The sequence below is a fragment of the Heterocephalus glaber genome, unplaced genomic scaffold (assembly GCF_053883595.1).
Source record: "Heterocephalus glaber isolate CG9 unplaced genomic scaffold, H.glaber_assembly_v1.0 deba00000546, whole genome shotgun sequence".
Lineage (NCBI taxonomy): Eukaryota > Metazoa > Chordata > Mammalia > Rodentia > Bathyergidae > Heterocephalus > Heterocephalus glaber.
In genome coordinates this window covers 8528639-8551356 of record NW_028258147.1, presented here as the reverse complement: position 1 = coordinate 8551356, position 22718 = coordinate 8528639, and the positions used below count along the sequence as shown (strand labels likewise).

The following is a 22718-nucleotide window of genomic DNA, read 5'->3' as shown; positions in this document are numbered from 1 at the left end:
CATCTTCTATTCAAATAAGATGTAAAATCAAATGCATTCTGGAGCTGAGCAGAAACTTCAAGATTATCTCTTCCAAAAGAGTCACATTATAAAAAAAGAGAACTGTGGGGAATAGGAAAATTTGGGAACAAGAAGGTGAAATTTTAAGAGTAAAAATTCCAAAAGACAAAAAACAGTTTTAAAATCATGCAGTCAAAAGATATTGTTCTAATTACTTAAAGCAACATTAAGGCCAAGTGAGATTAAAGAAGTAAATGAAAAGAGAGACTGAAAATAATTCATGATGTAAAGATGACATAGATCAGTCATCTAATGATCCAAAAGAATGCCTTTGCCATTATAAGTAACAAGATAGGGTGATCTCAATACTAGTTACACTTATTAATAATAGTTACTATTTATTTACTACATGCCATGCACTGGTCTAAATATGTTACATAAAATAGCTCACTTTTATCAATAAAACTGATTTTTATTAAACTCTAATTGAAGAAAACTGTGTTAAAAGAAATAATCTATACATCTGTAAGAAAAGAAATGAAGAAAGCAAAAGTTGTGATGTGTCTACAGCCTAGTTCAGTGGTGGTGAACCTATGGCATGTGCCAGCTGTTTATGACTGAAAGCTCTAAAAGGTTCACCATCACTAGCCTAGTGTAATAGAAAGGGTCCTCTGAAAATTGAGGGATAATTGTATTCCTATGGGAAAAATGAGTGTATCACACTGAGAGTTGATTCAATGCTCATCCAGGAACCTTCAGGTTATAGTTTTCTGAGTATTTTCCCTAACATGATAAAAGTCACTGACCCATAATCATGAGAAATCACTGTGCCCAACATTCATCACTGTAAATTAAAGAACTGGCACTGTGCTATTTATACACACCAGGACCTATGATGCTGGTTAGAGTAAGCACCTGCCTTAGAAAGTAGTGGCCATGTCAGTTACCTGTGAGGCCTGACAGGTAAGCTAGCCTGCCTTCTCTTGCTGCGCCTTCTCTGAACTACAGTTCCATGTGATTTTACACACACACACACACACACACACACACACACACACAAATCTAGTTGGAAATAGAAATGATAGAAAGAGGAAAAAAATAATTGTTTCTCCATGTCCCAGACCACCACGTTGTGAATTTAGAGCTTAGTTTTTACAGCAAAGGATGAAGGTGTTTGTTTTTAATGGCACTAACAAGTATTTATTTTGCTTATTAAAATAATAAATCACCCAAGGAAAAGAAAAACTTTCAAGCAGAAATTGGACATACAAACTTTTATCAAAGAATAAATTCAAAAATGTTTTAGATGTCCAAAATACTTGCAACACATGACTACTTAGGGCTTTAAGGTGCTTCTCAGTTTGTTTTCTGAAGTGATTCCCATGAGAGAGAGGACTATGACTATAGCAGGGTCCTAACATGACCTATCACAATTCTTGACCAGACTTTATCTTACATCAACAATTCTAAAGTTAGAATGCAGTAAGAACCAATGGACTATGCATCCAAGTGTGCAGATAGCACACATAAAAGCTACACTAATGCTACGAACCTCCAGGACACAATCAGATTTGTTCTACTACTGAATTTTACCTATTGTGTTGTTATGAAAACATGCATTTGGTTTGATTGACTTTTTTTCTAAGTGACTCTATTTTCACACACAATTAGCCAGTAAATAATACACTGAGAAGTACTGTCACCTTTAGGTAGAATGTAAGATCCCTGATTAAAGTAAAATTCAAATGTATGTACTTAATCCCATCACGAACATGTGGCATGAGACACATTTTTAAATGGATTTTTCTGTTGTTATATGGTACCTATAGCATAAAATCAAGCAGTTCTAAGAGGGCCTATTAATATCTGAAAAATAAAACAATAATTCTACTGATAAATTGGCCAAAATAAGCCCTCAGTGCTCAAAGTTAAAGGTGTATCTTTCTGTACATTTATCATGGGCTATATCAAGATTAATATATATAGCTACAAACTTTTTAGAAACAAATGAAAAACTATTTCTGTAATTTGCATAAACAAAATTTTAGAAAATGAAACACACTTTTGTGATTTGGTATTTTTAACATCATTGCTTCTCACTAGCCCTAGAACAAATCCTTTTGTACATACCACACAGGCTTTTACACAAATATAAAGACAAATGGTTTCCCTGAAAACATCATCTCTTCTATTTTTCTTAAATGGAAAAGTAGATGTCCCAATTACACCTATTTTTTGGTAACTAGCAGGAACAGCTATTATATAAAATTCTCTTAATTTTTAGCTTCAGCATGATTTATCGTAAAACAGTGACCACGATCTCTTAAAGAAATGTGAAATACTTATGATAAATATAAGGTACTCAATATGATATCCTGGAAATAAAGAATTAATAATCTGTTCATTCGGTTAAGAAGAACTAGTTGTCTAAATGATATAAAATACAGTAATATGGAAAGCTCATGGACTGAGAAAAAAAATTAAAATATCTGGGCTCTACAATTTTCAGACATATTGTTAAGCAAGTGAAAAAGGCAAGGTACAGAAAACTATGTATATGCTACAATTTGTGTGATGGGCAATGAATATTTATTTGGTTGTATATACATAAAACAGCTTCTGAATGCCCAAGAAACTGGAAACTGCTTGCCTCTGGGGAAGTAAATGGAGACCTAAGAGATGGGGTAGGGAGAAAACTTACCTTTCATAGTACATCTCTTTATATTGTTTTATTTTTTCAGATATACATTTTATTACCTATTAATCTTTAACCAATAGCTACTTTCCGTTTGACTTCATTAACTCGACGTGATCTTGTGCAATCACTTATCTCAATTTTCTTTCTTTTAAAATGAAGTTATACTATATATCTGGATTTTGCATCTATACAAAATTACGGCTCAAAAGAAGGTACACAACATTCCCGGCAGCAAAATAAACTAACTGTAAGCCCTACTTTGCAGTGATTTATATTATATATTATAATCACTTACAACTTTGCTGGTTCTAAAACAGCATAGTAAGTGAAAGTCTGAGAAGAAAATTCAGATGTGCAAGCTTGATAATGTTTCTCTTCTTTTTATTTTGTATCAAGTAAAAATCTGGCTATGTCTCCAAACATCCTGATAAATGAATATATATTTTTTTAAAAGTATAAAGATGTAGATTTTTGTGGTAAGTTAAAAAATGGGTCCTGAGATAGGAAAAGGGCTGGAAAATCACTACTTTGTTCTCATAGAATTATCCTGAGTCTCCTAAAACCATCTATTATCTTTCTAAACAGAAGATACTAATAGAACCAGAAGTAACAAGAGTAGATGAATAGAAGGCTTAGACCAAGAAAAGTGACATATGAGGAAGACACTGGAAACCAAAAGTCACTGACAATCTGCAGGACAAAGAGAATGGGGACAGGCCTGGTGGTCCATTCACTCATAATTCTATATGCTGCAAGGTAAAACTACTATTCTGGGACCTCCAGGGGCTTAGATTCTAATCATGGGAACTTTGCAATTAATAATGATGCAATAACACAAAGGCAGAACATAAAATTTAAATGGTAAAGATGGTGCAAGGTCATCAAAGGAAAAGGTCTCCATGGGTTGGAACTGTAAAGAATAAATTCATAGATGAAACAGGACTTTGATGTCCATGTAATAAGCAAAGTGACAGTGACTGCATAGACAATGTGAAGGGAAGTCAGTTCTAGTAGGATGATAATGGTCACAGTACTAGTAGTAGTAGGTATTACAAATTTTAGTCATACTTTGGTTCTGTTAGAAATTGTTTTTCAAATATTGGGTTGCCAAATTTTCTTTATAGATTACTATATAGAAGCAATGACATGCTGGTACTCTATCAAAACTGGCTGACTAGGCTCAAATACAAGATAAGATGAATCTGGATCCAACTCTTTAATAGGGTAGGACCCGAAGGCACGAGAAAAATTACAGGACGCTTGACAACCTCCTCCTGTATTTTCTTGCAGGCATATATTATTTCCTATCACAACCTTCAGACGAAGGAGTCAGCTCCACCCCCCAAAAAAATCACAAAACCAGGAAATCAAGAGGTACCAGTTTTACTTTTCCATTGCTAGTATGGATTGGGTCTGGTTGATGAAATAGAATGCTGTGGGGTTTACTACATGAAAAAATGTCAAAACAAAGTAAAAACGATCTTCTATCTCTCAGTGATTTCAGTGATCTTATACATCTAAGAGAATAATATATAACCACTTAACTTTCAGTAAAATACACAATATAAACTCAAAGATAGTCATTATCACGAGTGTGTGTTGTTGTTATTGGTAACATACTGATAAAACATTCCAAAAAATTTTTAAACAAAATGTATCTTGAAAATAAATAACAAATATCAAGAAGGCAATTAAACAAATGGACCTCAACACAGAAAGCATGTATCCCAAAATTCAACTCTACTATCCATTTTCATTACAATACTTCAAAAACCTAAATACACAATTCCCTTTATCAATAATGTATGAAGTGAGTTACTGAATAATAAACTGGTATATAGAGGCTTGATGAAGAAAAATCAGTGTTTAATTAAAAAGGTCTGAAATAGGTATTTAGGAAAAGTCTATGGATAATATACCTCTGTACCACAGCACTGTGCTTTGTGCTTTGTGTTATGTGATGAGCTTCTATCCTAATACATATTATCCATTGAAGTTCAAACATCAAAACAAAAAAAGTATTTTCAAAGCATCAGAATGGAAAACGGCAGGGTCGTCCTCTCCCCCACCCCATTTTACTATAGATCATACAGGAATAACAAAAAGTTACTTTATTATAGCTATCCTCCTCCAATTCAGGTCTGTCAGCATCTCTATTACTGATGTGTTTTTAGGAGTCATAACTCACCCATAAAATTTACTCAACTAAAATTTCACAGATTCTCAGTTTCCTGAGAATTTTTCTTTTAAAGGCAGATTTTTCATCAAAAAATCTGGATACCTCAAAAGGTATATGGACTTACATATTTTGTATTAATTGTCAGCATTCTCAATTGCAAGCAGGGCTGATTACTCAAAAGTCATCCCACATATACTCCTAAGGACCACAGGAGGGGTGGGGTGGGGTGGTGAATAGACTGCTTCATTTCTGTCTTAATGGAACAAAATTTTCCATTTAAATTCTCGTTGCTTTCTATACCGCTAGATCACTATGGTATGTTCTTCAGAAGAGGTAAAAAGGGAAGAACCACTTAGGGCCAAAGGAACATATAAGACAATGCAAGACCTACCTTTTATTAACTGTAAAGAATTTACCAGGTGAAAATATGCAGCTTTACAAAGTAAAATTAATATACTTCAATCACCTGTTTAACCTTTTAGAGCATCTTTTTCCCCCTTAAGACTCTTAGTCTCTGTCTATGGATAGTCTGTCATATGGACTGTGTCTGATTCTGTCAAGATCTTGTTACTCAGATGGCTTCCCCCAGCTTTGTTGCCTACATTAGAATACAGTTGCTGCCTTGATCAGAGGCATAGGGATTAAGTTCTGCTTCGAAATTATTATTTTATCCATGTCCTTCTCTATAGTCTCATTGCCATTATCTGAACTTAAGCCTTCTTAAAAAGTTTTAACAATGGTTCTTAAGTGATTTCCCACCACAAATCTTACCTGTGTCTCACTCCAATTTAGTCTCAGTGCCACAAGATATCTTTGTTTAAAATCCTTCAACAGCTACCCCTAATCTTGAAAACATAATTCAAACTAGTTACTTGGTCCATAAGATGCTTTTTAATTTGGCTACTGCCTTGTCTCATAGTCCTTCCCTTAATCTGTATGCAGTTTTATGTCTGTTTCTACCTCCCTAGAAACTTGGTCCACTTCTCTCAAAACTCAAGCATGAGTCTAGGAATTATGAGAAGCCTTTTCAAAACCCTCAGAGTGCCTTAATACTGTATTCTACCTCTGTTTCCTTATAATGCATTCCTCTCCCAAAGTACCTGAGAGGAAGAACTGTGGCTTATCTCTATAATCCTAGCAATGAACTCTGCCTGGCCCAAAGCTAAAGCTCAGCATGTCTAATGAAGCAAGTCAGCTAAGACAGCAAAACCTGAAGACTACTCATCAAATTCTTTGACTTCTGATACCTAAATAAAGCTTTACAGAAAAAGATAATTTATTATTACTAATCTTTCCTGATATTTTAAACAATTTCATCTTCTATTCAATAAAGTTTAAACTGAAATTTTCAATCTTTAAAAGTCAAACAAATAACTCATTTCAAACATAACTAGTTCTACAAGTAGCAAACTCTTTAATTAATGTGATACAAAGGCTTGCATCACTCAAGAGGCTAAAAAGGCTTCTGGCTTAATTTGACCTAGCAAGTACCTGTTTGCCTGCATGCCTAAGACACCACCTATGCGTTAATAACAGGTAAACAAACCTTGCTGCCACAATCCACAGCCCCCAAATTAACTGTAGTCACAACAGTTCCTGTCACATATCATAGCCCCAGATTCCTTCAGCTTCCTATAGTTAGTCTCTGTAAAATTTGGCTTACTTTCCATCTCTATAGATCTCCATATTGAACACACCAAATTATAAGTCACATGAAGAGGACATGAAAGCAAATCAGATTTTTTTAAATAAAGGTATGTTAAAAATAGTGCTTATCAAAAACCAAAATTGTCAGCTAACAACTAAAGGCCAATAAACACATCTACCTCCAACAGTATTGTACTGAAAATAAAGTACATACAATCTTCTGAGGGTCAAGCTGTTTTTATTTTTTTAAACAGCAATGGGGTCTCTGAACCAACAACCTGCTCTACCTATAAAGGCCTTTATTTGGCCTCAAAGGATTATAGCTGACAGGAAGGTCAGAAATGAGAAATTACTTTCAGATTCACGCTTACCATACATTTGATGGTCATGAAAAAAAAAGGACAATGGTTCACCCTATGTGTGTTGAAACCTTAATGAAAAAATAATATCCAAAACTATTCTGAACTAAAAAGGATTAAGTACAGGTATACCACACTTTTTTTAAAACTCAATTTTTAAAAATATAGGGGGTTTGGTCTTTATTGCTCAAAGTATGGATTACAGGTCAGCAGCATGGACATCCCATGAGAGCTTGTTGGAACCAGAAAATCTTAGGACTCAGCCCAAACCTGCTGAGTTAGAATCTGCATCTTAATTAGGTCCTATATGATCTATATTATGTTAAAATTTGAGATTCTCTAGTTTATATAATCAGGTGATTCTGGTTAACCCATCAAATCAACTGGGTAATTGGCATAAAATACATGCTGACCATGCCTAACCCCAAAATCCAAAATTAGATAGACTCCAAAATTCAGAACTTTTTGAAAGCTGACACGACTGACACAAGTAGACAATTCCACACCTGATTTCATGTGACAGGTCATAGTCAAAACTCAGGCACACTAAAAGTACTATATAAAATTACCTTCAGGCTATGTGATGTATATAAAACAATAAATTTCATGTTTAGACTTGGGTTGCTTCATCAAGATATCTCATTAAGTAAATGCAAATGTTCTAGAGTTAAAAAAAAAATCCAAAATCTGAATTACTGCTGGTCTCAAAGCATTTCAGATAAAAGATAACCTATACTTTAGAAAAATCACTCTGGCTTCAGCATAGGGTAATGAACCAAAGGAGGAGCAAAGTGGAGGAGGGGTCACTTAGCCATTACTTTAGTGCTAGTACAGGTATGAGATAAAGATGATCTAAATAGAAAGAGCTAGGGCAAAGGAAGAAAGTGGGCAGACTCAAGAGATCCTAAAGAAGTAGAAATACCAGGCTAAGAGAATGAAATGCTGTGTTTTGGAGGTGCAAAGAAGGCAAGAATGACTCTTCTATTTCTAGCTTGAATAATGTGGGATACCTGTATAAGAAAGAGAATATAAAAAAAAATACAGATTTAAAAAGAAGACAAATTCAGTTTTTGATACAGTGACTAACAATCACAAGAAAATATCCAATAGACAGTTCAATGTGCATCTCAGATGAAAGACATGAAAAAAGTCTAAATATTAAAACTTCTTGACAGTGATCAACTTTTATCTTTCTTTAAATCCTAAAGGCTTGCTACAGTTCTTGGCATAAAGTAGTTGCCAAGTATAGATGGATGAATAAGTGGATTAATGAGAAGATAAATTTAAATGACCGATTAAGTTTAACCAATGAAACAAATTCATGCATTCCATAAGCATTTATTCAATCCACATGTTCCAAATTTAACCTCTTCTTTTTGTTATTAGTATATGTTTGCAGTTCATGTTTACATTCCTTGTGTGGTACTGGTACATGTATGTAACACATCTTAATTCCTTTTTGCATCCCCTTACTCTCCCCTTCCTCCCCCCTCCCTCCATCTCTTGATCCATTTAAGATCTCCCTCCCTACTTTTTATTATCTTTTATTTTGCTTTGTTTATAATTTGGGTTTCTATATGAGAAAATGTGTGATATCTGAGCTTATGTGTCTGATTTATTTCATTTAACATTATGGTCTCAAGGAGTATCCATTTTCCTACAAAAGACTCAAGTTTATCTTTCTTTATGACTCTGGATGAACAAGTTCAGTTTATTTAAGAAGGAAGCTGTATTTTTTTTTTTTTTTTTTTTTTTTTTGGTACAGGGGATCAAACTCGGGTCCTTGCGCTTGCCATGCAAGCGTCGGAACCACTAAGCTAAATCCCCAGCCCGGAAGCTGTATTTTTTGCAAAGGTTCTCACTTAACAGTTTTGTTTTTAAGCTTTAAAACTTAAGGTAAGCTGCTACTGACTGCAATATCAATTTAAATAGACCATCTCTTAAGATGCTAATAAGTAAATAGGACTCTACATATGGAATGCTCCATATGGAGCCGCTGTCTTAATGGAATATCCAAGTTCCACAGAGATATGATTACTCCATACCCCAAATTAAGAGCCACCTTTTCCAAAAAGTTTTCTGGAGAAAATGCACAGAAATAAAAAGAAAAGGTCCTCAGAGCCTTCACTAAAATGTGAGTGTGGAATAATGTAAGTGTTGATTTCCATTTAATTCTCATCCTTAGGGGAAAACATTTCACAAAGCATAAAGAAAAAAGCCATTACTATTTTAAAAGGACGTAACTACCGAGCAAGGTCTGTGAGAATGTAGGAAAGTTCTATGACCCTGTAATTTCTCCGTCTTTGCTATCTCCTTTGTATTTTCCAGTATTGCTAAGTTATCATCCATCTAGTCAGTCAATAGTTTTTAGGCATTACCCTGTCCCAAGGATTGGCACAGGTTCTGCCTAACTCCCTGGTCCCTTACATAAATCTCTTCAATGGGAAGACAGATATTAAACAAATGAATGCCACAAATACAGTATAAGCATAATATACAAACTATATTAGATAAGAGAAATGGTACATCAAACAGAAATTCAGGGAAGACAGGATATTTCAACTGAGACATGAAGAATGAGTAAATTAGTTAAGCAAGCATATGGTAAAAACAGATCTGTGCTTTAGGAAGAGTTCTGGCAGCAGCATGGAAGACAGTTTTAGAATCTAAAGAGATAGCAACTGACTAGGAGACTATTACAATAGAAGGTAAGAGATAAGAATCCACACTAAACTACTGGAGGTAAAGATGGCAAGAAAGAACCACATATAAAAAAAATTCAGAGGCACTGATCACTGATTAAGTAGAGTGTAAAGGAAAGAAGTCATGGTATTTTCCAGGATTTTAATTAGCCTAAGTAATTGGGAGGGTAGGGTGAAAACTAAAGGAACACACAAGGGAGAAACAAGTTTGAAACGGAAGATTAAGTTTGGTTTACTGAGATGACCTGAGCTGCATTTCACAGAATTCAACAGGCATGAATTAAAGGTAAATCTTTAAAAATATTATCCAATTAATATGGTCAATACAGCAATGCTGTTGGTTTGAACTTGCCACCAATACTTAATAATAATGGAAGAAGCCAGAAGGCTCACACAAAGCAGGTAACAAAGGCTATGAGATACAGAAATGAACTCAAAGGTAGAGAAGCTCTACATTTTAGAAGATAAAGCAATGAGAAAAGAAGTAAAAGCAAAGACAGACTGAGGACTACTGATAAGCCTGAAGATAACTAATGTACTATTCTTGCCTTCTTTTTTTACTTCAATATTCTTAGTCTTTATGTGAGAGGACACTGAAAAGCACTGTACACAAAGACAAGACATAATTCTTGCTTGTAAGTGCAAGGTTAGGTATCCACAACCTAAATGTTTACTGAAAAAGAGAGAGAGATGCCCTGAGTTTCAATACTCAAAACTATATATCGTTCAGTAAGATACTAATGAAAAACTAAAATATCAAAAAGGTCAGTAAATTACTGAACAATTAACAAATAGTTCTGCCAATGACATCAAGCTCCAGGCACAGATTAAAGGTTTATAAAATAATGGTATATTCTAACTCAATGAACTGCTGTGTATCTTGGTTTTATCACAGATGTTGCATCTGACTTTTCATTAAATGGTGGGATTAATGCCAACAAAAAGGCAATGAACATCAAATGCCAAAGCAAGATAGCCAGGAACTAAGTGCTAGAAAATATTTCAGCAACAAATTGACACCAATTTTAGTACACTACAACAGTTATAAATATTTTATGTGTCCTTACTTAAATGAGGTATTGTGCTAGTAATACATATTCCCATAATAAACCTACTTATATGGGAGATTCTAACATTATCACTTTATAGACACACACACACACAAAAACAAAGTCTAAAAAGGCATTGATCACTGTAGTATCAAAGACACTGATTAGTATAGTTTCCCAAACTACACTGCTACTAAACAGTCAAGACTTGAAGTCAGGTCTGTATGACCCTTGAAAAATCTATTCTTTAACCATTATATGCTTATTTTTCTTCAAAGGAATAAAATGCCAGGTACAGGATGGACACTCGATAGTGACAACTGAAGAAATGAATGACAGGACATAAAGCATAAAGCTATTGAAGAGCAAGTTCTAAAGCCAAAAATACAAGTAGAAAAGCAGGAACAATAATTTACTAAATCACAACCATGAACTGTGCAGCATAATTGTGGATGTCTGAAACACAGCAGTAACTGAAGAATACCCTAATATGCTGCTACAGGAAATGAAATGTCTTTCTCAGTGAAAGTTTTAGGCTGCCTATGAATCTACGAAGCCAAAGATAGAAATGGCACCCAGCAGTTCAGAAAAGGAATTGCAGATACTGATTCAAGAACTATCTGCCACATTTCCTCATGAGGAGTGCTGATGCTGCAGCGACCTAACAGTCAAGACCACAGGTTGTCTTTAAAAAGAAAAAAAAAGCATATATACAGTATTACAGAGCTTATTATATTCTGGCACTGTCCTTTTTTAATGAGTCTCACCAAAAGGTTCTTCTATTGAGCTCAGGGCCATATTTTATGCCACTGACTCTGCCACCATGATCATAAATGATAGGACTACCAGAGAGCACCTGTCCTAAGAGCAGCCAATCTATAGACTGGCCAGTAACCTATGAAGAGGCCGGGCACGGGAGATTTGCCCACCAGGCAATGTGTCTAATTAAATAATCAGATATGCCCTGTAAGACTCTGAACTCAAACTATATGGAGAAGGAAAGTAGCTAAAAGATACAGAAGACAGACACCAGTAGAGGAAGTTATGACCATATTGAGAAGATAAGGAGGTAATTTTTTTGTTTAAAATAAAAGCAGGGTCTCAAAGGAGCTAAGAGCAACGGAGAAGCAATACTGCTGGCTAAGAGAGCAACACACCCAGTCATTAGAATTGTACTGATTCTTCCTAGTTTCTATAACACCTAGCTAGTTGAAATCATTATGGTGAAGCCAAGCTGTACAACTATTTCTAGATTCCCATAAGGCCTTGCTATTTCTATCGCCCTCACATAAAGCCTAACAAACCTTCCTTTACTAGCAACCAACCAAGTAAAATCCTGTGCTTGCAACCCCCCTCCCCTCAAAATTACTATAACATAGTATTTGTATGTACGGGTGCACATGCACTTACACACCAGCAACTAGATGACATAGCAACCTGGGTGGTAACTAGCAATCCAACCATTGTGGGTCTCACTTCCATTTTGTGGCATCTGTGGTTTGGACACCATGATACTGAGCTAACGCTTTTAGGAAGAAGGGCCTTCAAAGTATCTAAACTTTAAAAATTAACAATCCATATCATTACAATTGTGCACTTACAGATTAAAAGGACATCCAGGGCAATTACAGGAAACAAAACCATCTCCTTTAAAAGGTTCTTGCTCTTACATGTGCACAATGTATTAGAATTTTGTGGCAAATAAGAGAAATGGTTCTCTGAGAATCCACACTTAACAACAGCTCACTAGTCAAGATGGTCAGGAAAAGAAAGGACCACTATGAAAAATTATGAAGATATTTTGTAGAAAGTATAACTTGATGAAAATTACACATTTCACTAAATGTGTCCTTAAACTTTACAATCCCTACTAACATATCTTCTTTCCTCAAAGGCTGACCATACAAGGAAAAGAGAATGCTCAGAAATTCTCAAACCGCTATAAACCAAATGGGATGCATTCCAAGGAAATCAATGTAATATCTACAGAAGCTTGTACCTTCTTCCCTAACAATGCCTGGCTAAAAGACTACCTAAAAATCTTACCCTAAAATTTTTTTCTTGTAACTCAGCCATGTGCGCACACTGAGTTCCTACTGTTTTACTTTTTTAGAAATACTCCCATTTTTCTTTGCACCCAAAATAAAAGCTACCAGTCACAACCAGCAGGTACTTTCTGCCACAGTACCTATCTACTGAATAAGACTTTTTGAATTCCCCCCCAACCCCAGCCTGCCCCGAGACTGAACTCAGGATCCTGCGCTTACCAGGCAGGTGAGGCGCCACTGAGCTACATCCCTGGCTCTGAATTGTTTTTTTAAATACACACTTGTACAGCTGAGAAGGTCTATCTAAAAGACATAGTTCTATTTCTCAGAACATTTTCAGTATAATGCCACAGATAGAAAGGATCAAAGTCCAATATTCAAAACCCACACTGCAATGAAAACTATATGCTCTTAAGGTTCATTTTGATACAATTTCTCATATGAACATAACATCATTACATAGTCTTTTCCTGAAAGTGTTACCACATTATAGAGAGAAAACCATGGGACAGAATCCAATATATTGATCAAGCATCCAAAGTGGGCTTCCTTTTTAAATTTTGGTTTGGCTATTTTTTTTTTTTTTTTTTTTTTTGGTACCAGGGATCGAACTCGGGACCTTGTGCTTGTGAGGCAGGCAGCAGAACCACTGGCTATTTTTTAACCACTTGATTCTACTGCTTAAACATTACAATGTTTTGTGTGGCAAGAATATCCCTTAAGATACCTGATACAAGCATTTTAGTATCAGAACCACTAAGCCACATGATCCAGGTGTAGGAATGCCAGCATGAGATCTGAATTTCAAAATATAAAGGGATAAACCTAGGTACAAGGATTCTCTGATGATATGAATCATACTAGTCCCTGAATACTAAAGGCTCTAAAAGCATCACCTTACTGTTTAAAAATAAAGATCAAGAAAGATTGGTCAGGTGTGTGGATTAAATGCTCCCAACAGATAATTTAACTGTAGTAAGGCCTTAGTTGAAATTTGGAATACTGCCACTGATGACTACCATGGGCAGGGCTTTTGATGAGTGCGGTTTCTTTTTTATCTCCCCATGACACATTCATCAAAGAAATAAACCCCATAATTTAATGCTTTCTTCAAATAGTGCCACATATCTATTTTTATTTAATTTCATAAAAATATTCCGGCAGTATTATTCAATTAGTATTTGCTCCATGTCAATATTTTCTGCATGATCAAAAATATTTGTGATAGGACAGATTGAGAATTTTCAAACAGATGGGTTTTTCTAGGGAAGAACCATAAAAACAAATCCTAACTTAGAATGAATGTGTTTAAAATTCTCTATCATGAAAAATCTGTAAGAATGATAATCAATTACTGACTAGAAAAGAAACTGTTAACAAATAGTTGGTTGTCAATCCCCTGATTAAGTACAAAATTGGCATTTAAAAATCTCATGTATAACATCTGTTCTAATGCAAATTTCCATCTAAATTTTAATAGGTAATAATAAAATTCTACATTTGAGTATGTTACACGAGTCACTTTAGTAATAACATCTAACATTTATTGTAACATGACAGGCACTGTTGTGTTTTACAAATATTTTTCATCTAATCCTCTAAACAAACCTATTAGGTAAAATATACCCCATTTTATCAGTGAGGTTATTAAAGCACAGAATGTTTAACACAGTCACAATGGGGTTGTAATTCATATGTCTAGCTGCCAAGCAGCTCCAACACTGGTGGTACATGCATGACTCTCCCAGAGGGCAGCATGGAACAGTTACATCAGGAGGTACATTCTGCCTGATGGGACAGTCATGTGTGTACCATCAGTGGTACAAACTGGGGGAAACATGTTAAGTAAACCTGACTAATGTCATAGAGGAAATAATTTGTGGATCTAAAAATTTCACCAATTAATCTAACTCCTGATAGTGAATGTGCTTTGCAAACAACAAAATGTGCAAATGTAACTTGAGCTAAGAGCACAGACTCTGTCAAAATCTCCTACTAGCTAGTGAGCTTGATTACCTCACTGACCTTCCTAAGCTTCACTTTTCTTTCTACAAAATAGGAATAAGGAAGAAACAGGTCTTACTTCTTAGGATTGCTGATAGGATTAGACGCATTATATAGGTAAAGTTAGCAGAGTGCTTGGCATTCAACAAGAACTCCACAAATGTGTTATTATTAGCTATTACTAATAATTTTATTTTCATACCAATGTTACCAATGTTATTTTCTGAAATAAATAAGATCTATAGATATTAAGATAATAAAGTATATGAAATTAAGACTCAAAGTCGCCAAGTATGTGACAGCACAATTTTAGATGGAAAAGGCTACCATTTGGTTTAATACCATTTTCAAACATATATTTAAAGTGCCAAGGTATACATGAAAAACTGCTAGGCATTTTAAGAACTTTTCAGATATAGTCTGTGACATCAAAAACATAGTTAGACAAACTAATCCTGCTAAATGGGACAAACAGCAAAACCTCCAACTTTGGGCTTTTTTCCAACCAGAAGATGCACCTACATATTTTGCTGGGGTCCACTCTTCCAACATCAGCTAAATTATTGCTGATCCTTTTAGCTTTTAAAGTCAGAGAGAGGTGAAACAATAGTGCAGAAGGATTTTGACTAAGAGCACAGCCCACTGTGCTGCATGTATCTTCAATTGGCCTCAAGAGTCACGCTAACTGAAAAGATCTGCAACTCTACAACAGGGCATGATATCCATTTGTGCCTATTTCCGCATATATTTGCCACACCTCCTATGGGGAAATTCTTTCTATGCCCAGTCACAAAACTTTGTACTGCACCCATAGTTGTAAAGCAAACTGAGTATCATCCATAAAACAATATAACAAATATTTCCTTAAAAAACTTTTCAATAATAAAAGCAATCTGTAACCAAAAACTTAGTTCACATATACAAAATTAGGCTCAAATATTAAGGATGAGGAATTTACACATTTTTTTCAAAAGTTTTCCTGTTAAAGGATTAAGAGGAAGGGGGAACAGAGGCATGAACAACAACAAAAAAAGGTGGTTGTGTATTCAAGGTCTATCTCCAGGTTCTAAGGAACACTTATCTCGTCAGCCAAACCTTATCCACTTGTACCACCCAAACTCAGAAGTTAAAAGGCAAAGCTACACCCATTACTGCTTTCTCCTCTTCTACCATACTTAGCAATGGAAAGCATCTTTAGAAAAGAAGTTGAATTCTAAGGAAAAATTCTTTACTGATCAGATAACAGCAAAAGTGGACAAAACTTAAGGCCAGAGACAGGTATTAATATTAAACAAGCAATTTCTGAAGGCTCGTTATCTATTTACTCCTTACTACAATAAACCATATAAATATTTGTTTATATGTAGAAAAGCTATGTGCAGAAAAGCTTCCAGTACAAATTTCTTAGGCCTCTTGTCCTGAGTCTCTGAAATGATAGTCAAAGTAAAGACAAAGATCAGAAAGGATTAGGAAGAACATTTGTTCTATTTCTTGTTTGTTCTATTTTTCTAAACTGGTCCCAGTGTAGCCTCTTTTATGACTGCCATGATCCATTCTTTTGGCTATTATGATAAAATGTTCCTAATCTCTCTAGGCCTTTCTAATTTAGGCAAGTCCTGATACAGTGCAATTCATTCTACATACTCAGATGAAATCTTTTGGTCCCTGGAACCCTCATTTTCTCCTTCTAAAGTCCTGTTGAGGCCCAACAATTATTAAAGAGGAGACATCCTGTGAATGGTTCTGCAGAAACTGGTGGGTAGAGTAAGGAACTTTCAGCAGCTGGGGTCCACTCTTCCAACATCAGTCTGTTTTTATCTCTTCCAGATAGCATTTAAGGAAAGCAGAGTGGAAAAGGATGTCTTAGACATGAGAGGGTGCAGCAAAGAGCTACCCTAAACTTTTTAGGAATCCTACTCTTCTCACTAGTTATTGGTACTTAAGTCTGGAAAATCTTTCAGATATGTCTTGTGTGTAAGAATACATAAAAGATAACACCTTGCAAAAGTCAAACATATAGGTTTAATAATGTGCAATAATAAAGATGGTTTATAAATGAAATACCACCTATGCATTTAGTCCCTAAATGTAATCTGCTTTTAAAGAGCAATCATTATTCTACTTCTTAAAAATAAAACTATCTGTATATAATTCAAGTGTCTGCTCAAAATCACTAAGTTTAAATTTGATAATAAAGCATTTTAAATTTCAACCAATGCACCTTTGTTGAAGCACATTTAGCTGAAATAACTTTGTCTGGTTTATTTCCATCTCATATAGTACATTTTTTCCAACAAGAACATGTACATTCAATATAGAACATTTCCAGCAACAATTACAGTCTTTCTAATTTCCTTTCACAGTATAGTTTAGTGCAAAGCACTGAGAAGGGTAAATGTTTTTCTAGCTATAGAAGCATTTTATTATGACCGTGTGGATCTTCAACATTTTATAATTTTATACAAAAAGTATATAGATGGAAAGCTTCCCTTCTAAGTACAGGTGTGAACCTATATAAAAACATGGTATATTTTCTGCTGTACCTTTTAAAATTATAATGACACACATTACTGAAAAATAAAATATTCCCTAAAAAGTACAAAATATTGATACACAAAAAAACCTGCCCAAAATTTCATATGGATGTACTTGTTTTTCCTAAAATCTTGATTACAAAAATGGATAAGAATTCATTATTATCTAAATTTTACAGTAGGAATCAAATGTATCTAAAGTGGTTATTTAAATTTTTTCTTGGGAGGAAAAAAATCAGGGTTTGCGCCCCACCTTCCTTTTTAAAAATATTTAAGTAAATTAGCTAGTATCATAAGAAGTGGTTGTGCATGGATTGTCTGCATCCATAAAATATCAGTAAGCTATTTACTGCCTTCATATTAACATTAGTAAATGTGTGGTCTTAAAAAAAAAAATTGAAAAATAAGGCTGCATCTATCATTAAAGTGCTTTATATAAAACGTAAAGAAAAATAGGGAAATGTTTACTTTTCATAAAAACCTCAATGTTTAGAAATTTAAAATATGACCCATGTATGAAAATGAGCAGTAACTTTCCTGTATTATATATTTTAGAATAAAACTTTCAAACATTTAAGTGCTAGAGAACAAGTTAGAGATAAATGGATGTAAAAATTATCACAAATATTTAGTAGACTAAATATTTATAATGTGTTGATACTAATTTTTCTTTTGTTCCTAACATATACTCACTAGAAAACCATATATCTGTTCAATCCAGATGAAAATTTTTTCAAATAAAGTGAAACAAAACTAAAATCACTAAGATATACAGTAGTTTCTGTGAATTAAAACAGGTATTTTCCTCAGGTCGTTGATCTTATTAATCAACACTATTTGGGAAATAAAATTTGCAACATTTTTGTAGAACAAATGCACAAAGTCAAGGTGGTTAGCTGATAAGACTTGATGATGATACGTAATGCCACAACTACTTTAAAAGTGCTGGAAAATAGGCACTGCTTTAGAAACAAGTAGTTAGATGGTTATTATTTTAGTCAGAAAACAGCAGTTGAAAATTTATAAAACTTTTTTCCTTTTTTTCCTCATAGTACCATGTGAAGATGTTTAGTGGTTCTAACACCAATTTAAAGTCTTTCCACAAACATGAACTCCAAACCTTTTCACACATCACTTGAAGTTATCTGAGGAGAAATAGGAATAAATGAATACTTTTTGAGTTTACCATTAAATCTTGGTCTTAAAATTATACAAGAGTAAGTAACTTCTAAAGGATGGTTTCATCTCAAATTTTTCACACAAATAAAATGTGTGATAATCAAACCACAGTAATATTTAATCTACTCAGCCCTCAAACTAAGAATTTTGCTTTAGAACCTGAATCTAAGACTAACTTAATACTTATTAAATACATTAAAAGCCTTACAACAAGGGAAACAGGTGCTAAAGGTAAACCTTAAAAATATTTAGATTTTCAAAAATGAATACAAGGAGTCTATTTCTTAGTTTACAATGTATTTTTAAAACCTACGTTTGTCCTAAAACCTTTAAAAAGTAAGATTTCTCTCTCTTTCAAATAGGGATTTTACTTTTCTTGCAATGCACAACCAACCAAAAAAAAAAACCCTACGTAATAGTAACTATGTTGAAGTGATCACCAAAATGGTTTATTAAACAGAAAGGGAAAAATAAAGAGTATCTGGACCTAAATAATCATTTTTTTCAACAGATCAAAACTAAAAAGCAGTCACTAACACACACTCCCAAGGAGAAGGAAAAAATCCAAACTTTTGTTTGCCAACTTTCCCCCTTTGCCTGGAAGCATTGTTAGAAGTAAATAATAAATGCTACTCATTCTAAATTCAATTTGGGGATTTTTTTTTTTTCTAAGTGCAGCACTTTATTCAGCCATCACAAATTAATTTTTACAATAATTACAGTGCCTCAAAAGTTTTTTTCCTATAATTATTGCCTTCACAAATTCCTTCTAATGTATTTAACTTTCCTACAATGCATGAATTAGTAGACTAAGTCACTGAATCAAATTAAACCTGTGCAAAGTTAGTTAAACAGATTTCTACTGTAAACATAAGCCAAAATAAATGCATATTTTTTACAACATTAAAAGGAAAGCACTGACCCTATGTCATCTACCTATAACTACATTGCATTGTCTTGTGGAAGGTAAATTCTGAAGTTACTTTTGTTCTCAAGCCACTGGAATAAAGGTCACTGAAGAGGTAAATGCAATATGCACATTACTCTTGCAGTTCCCACTGCCATAAGACATATGGAAGCAAATATGTGTTAAAATGGAACCAGCTATAAATTATGGTCAAATGGTTTTTTTTTTAGTTCGATGGGGAGAAAAAAGCAAAACTCTGTAACTGTTCCTCACCAGACAAGAGCCTTAGATCTTGTACTTCGGCCTTTGGTTTTGTTTCCTTCAGGTGAATTGGAAGCATTTGCCTTATGAGTTTTCTTATGATGTTCAAGATAAGTCTTTTTAGCAAATGCCTTTCCACATTTATTGCATCTGTGAAGAGAAAAGTTTTTTGTGACTTTTACTTCAATACCGACGTCAGCTACCTCATACTTTTTACTAGGAGAATTAGAAGTGCCGTCGTGTTTTGAATCATTATGTTTTGCTTCGTCCCTTGAAGGGCCTCTTTTTGCCACTTTATTTAGAACAAAATCAATAGGCTTTTTTATAGCTCTGATCTCTAAACTGGCTGTTATTTTGCCAAGATAGCGAGATGACTTTTTATGAACCACAGTTATATGTCGTATCACATCACGTTTCCGACGAGTTTCATAAGTGCAAAGAGGACACTTGTAGAATTTAACATAAATGTTATTTCCATCTGTGTGCAACTCGATGTGTTTAGTCAAGTTCTGTTTGGAAGTAAACTGACGTTTACAAAGTTTACAGTAAAGTTGCTTAAAGTCAAAGCCAGCTGAAAGTTTTGGTTTCCTGGTTTTTTGTTGGCCACCTGCAGCCGACGGACTGGTTGATTTAGGGCTTTCAGAGTCTTGTTTAACTTTATTTTTCTGTGCTGCCGGTGTGTTCTTTTTTTCATTTGAATGATTTGTTCCCTTTAATTCATTCTGCGGAGAATGGGTAATGGAAGGGGGTGAAGATTCTACAGAATCTGCTGGTTCAACTTTAACTTTTATTTCTGAACTGTTGGCAGTATTATTAGGGCCTTTCTCTCTTTTAGAGTTTGTTCCAGAAAGAGTTATCTTGTGAACAATTTGCATATGTCTTTTAAGCATTATTTGTGAACTATATTTCCTCTTGCAAAGAAGGCATTTGCATGCAGTTAAATTGTATTCAGCCTTTGAAGACGACTTTTGTTTTCGAGTCTTAAAAGATTTTTTAGGAGAAACAGAATCCAGGAACAAAGGTTGCCCAGGCTTTGTTGCTATATCAGGAGTAATTGAATCCCTCCTTAGTCCTCTATGAACTTCATCAAAATGCCTTCTTACATTCGCTTTTGTAGCAAATGATTTACAACATACTGGACAACTCCTACTTAATGAAACTAGAACATTCTTACTGCGTCCTTTAGAGGACTGGTTTGGATTCTTTCGTGTTTCAATGTACTTTTTTAGTTCTTCCATCTTTTTCTTGTGTACTTTTCGAATGTGACGACGAACACCTCGTCTAGAATTGAATTCTTTTCTACAAAGACAACATATCAACTGGTGACCAAAATCAGAATTGTCAGAAGTTTCTGGGTCAGGCTGTGATTCCTGAGGTTGTTCATCGGATGTTGGTGCAACTTCATCAGCAACAATATCAACAGGAGGAGGTTCTACAGTTTCTGCCTCTGTGTCTGTAACTGTTACTGTTTTAGACTGCTCAGTGCTGGTTTCCTGTATTTGAACTTCAGTTTGCTCAGGAGTACTGCTTGACTCTGTGACTTCAGTAGGATTATCAGTCCTTGAAATATACTGAAATACTGCATTTTGATTAGTTTCTATGGGTTCTAGCTTAATGATATATTCTCGTTTGTCCACACTTGGATATATGGCTTCTAGGAGATCATTTATGGCTTGGCTTTGTTTATCATTTACGTCAGGAAGGTCTGTTAAGAAAAAAAAAAAACATTTTAATCTGAAATAACTGGCCTGTTGTAGTCCTCTAATATTTTTAAATATTTTATGATAAAACCTAGCATTAGCTAAACTAAAATTTGCTTTTAAGTCCTCATTACAGTACACAAATGTTAAGAAAGGTACAATCTGAAGAGCTACTTCTAAGCACCCTTTTTTACAAGTACATGGATGTCTTAATAAATACAGCACTATATATTTTTAGCCCGTTTTAGACTAGCAAAAGCATTCAAATTTCTTATAACTTCTTATAATCATGAAGAATGTTACTATATAAAGTTTTTATGTAAAACACAACAGTATTTCTATTACTGTAATCCTTAACAAATAATGTAGTCTAATCATATAGATACATCTAAGTATTTTACAGAAATGAAAAAGGTTTCTAAGCAATTATAAAAACATGAACAGTAATATATATATGCATGTATTTGTTAAATTAAATACTACTGTCAACATGATACAATCTTACTAAAACAAAGGGTTAAAAACTATACTTTTATCCCCAAAAGAGAGCTACTTTTGTTTATTAATTGTACAGTACTATACCCTCTTTAGGCAACCAAATATCCTACTGTAACAGTTGTCTAATATTAGTTTCCACATACAATTCTACAATCTAGCCACAAATACATAATTAAATCTAGCATCTATTTAGAACTCAAAAAATTATTCATTATAGCTCCTCTAGTCTACTTGTCTTTCTTTTTAAAATGGATAAAGTAGTGTCTATAAGGGTAATACTTTCACAAAAGTGTTTGTAGAATTGCCAAAAGGAGTACGCAATAATATGCCAAATCCATTTATCTATTTCATGATATAAGAACTCCAGAATCAAAATATAACAAAGAATAACTACCAAGAAATAAGTTAAGTTTCTACTAATATTTTAATTAAAAGGTTAAATTTAAAACTAATTTTGCTATGGACTATAATTTATACACCTGATAAAAAGACGTAAAGTAGTATCAAACAGTAGTAGAAAATTATGGACAAATACAAAATATTCATCTTTCTATATCATGTAACATACTTTAAACCAATTTCATAGTAGTAAGTAAAGAAGTACTTTGATATTTGAAGTTTGCATTTCATCCCCATGCCAAAAAGTTTAAGTTGAGGAGCCGGGGATTTAGCTCAGTGGGTTCACTGCCTGCTGCGCAAGCGTAAGGACCCGAGTTCGATCCCCGGTACCAGAAAAAAAAAGTTTAAGTTGAAACACATGAGATCTCTAAGGCATCTATGGTATCAGAATGTCAAATAAGTTCTATATTTTGTAAGTCCACAGAGTTGAATCCCTGAATAAAAAGTAACCTATTAAAGTCTTTTAAAAGAATTCGTTATTTAAAGCAAGAAAATAATACCATTATACACACTGCTAACAATACAAGAACAATACACTTAACAAACATTTAAAT

At 34.1% G+C, this 22718-nt stretch overlaps 1 protein-coding gene across 4 annotated transcripts in view; it reads right to left on the bottom strand.

The window, feature by feature from the left end:
* Znf800 (zinc finger protein 800) overlaps positions 1-22718 on the bottom strand; it is a 53669-nt gene that overhangs the window by 13907 nt on the left and 17044 nt on the right. For 2 of the 4 annotated variants that reach the window (XM_021237545.2, XM_021237546.2), the window contains exon 5: positions 19580-21272. In XM_021237545.2, coding sequence (XP_021093204.1) covers positions 19580-21272 — 1693 coding nt within the window. Of the gene's footprint in view, positions 1-1026; positions 21273-22718 lie in introns of those variants that run through there. The other 2 variants (XM_004856412.3, XM_087204572.1) reach the window with 2 other exon arrangements.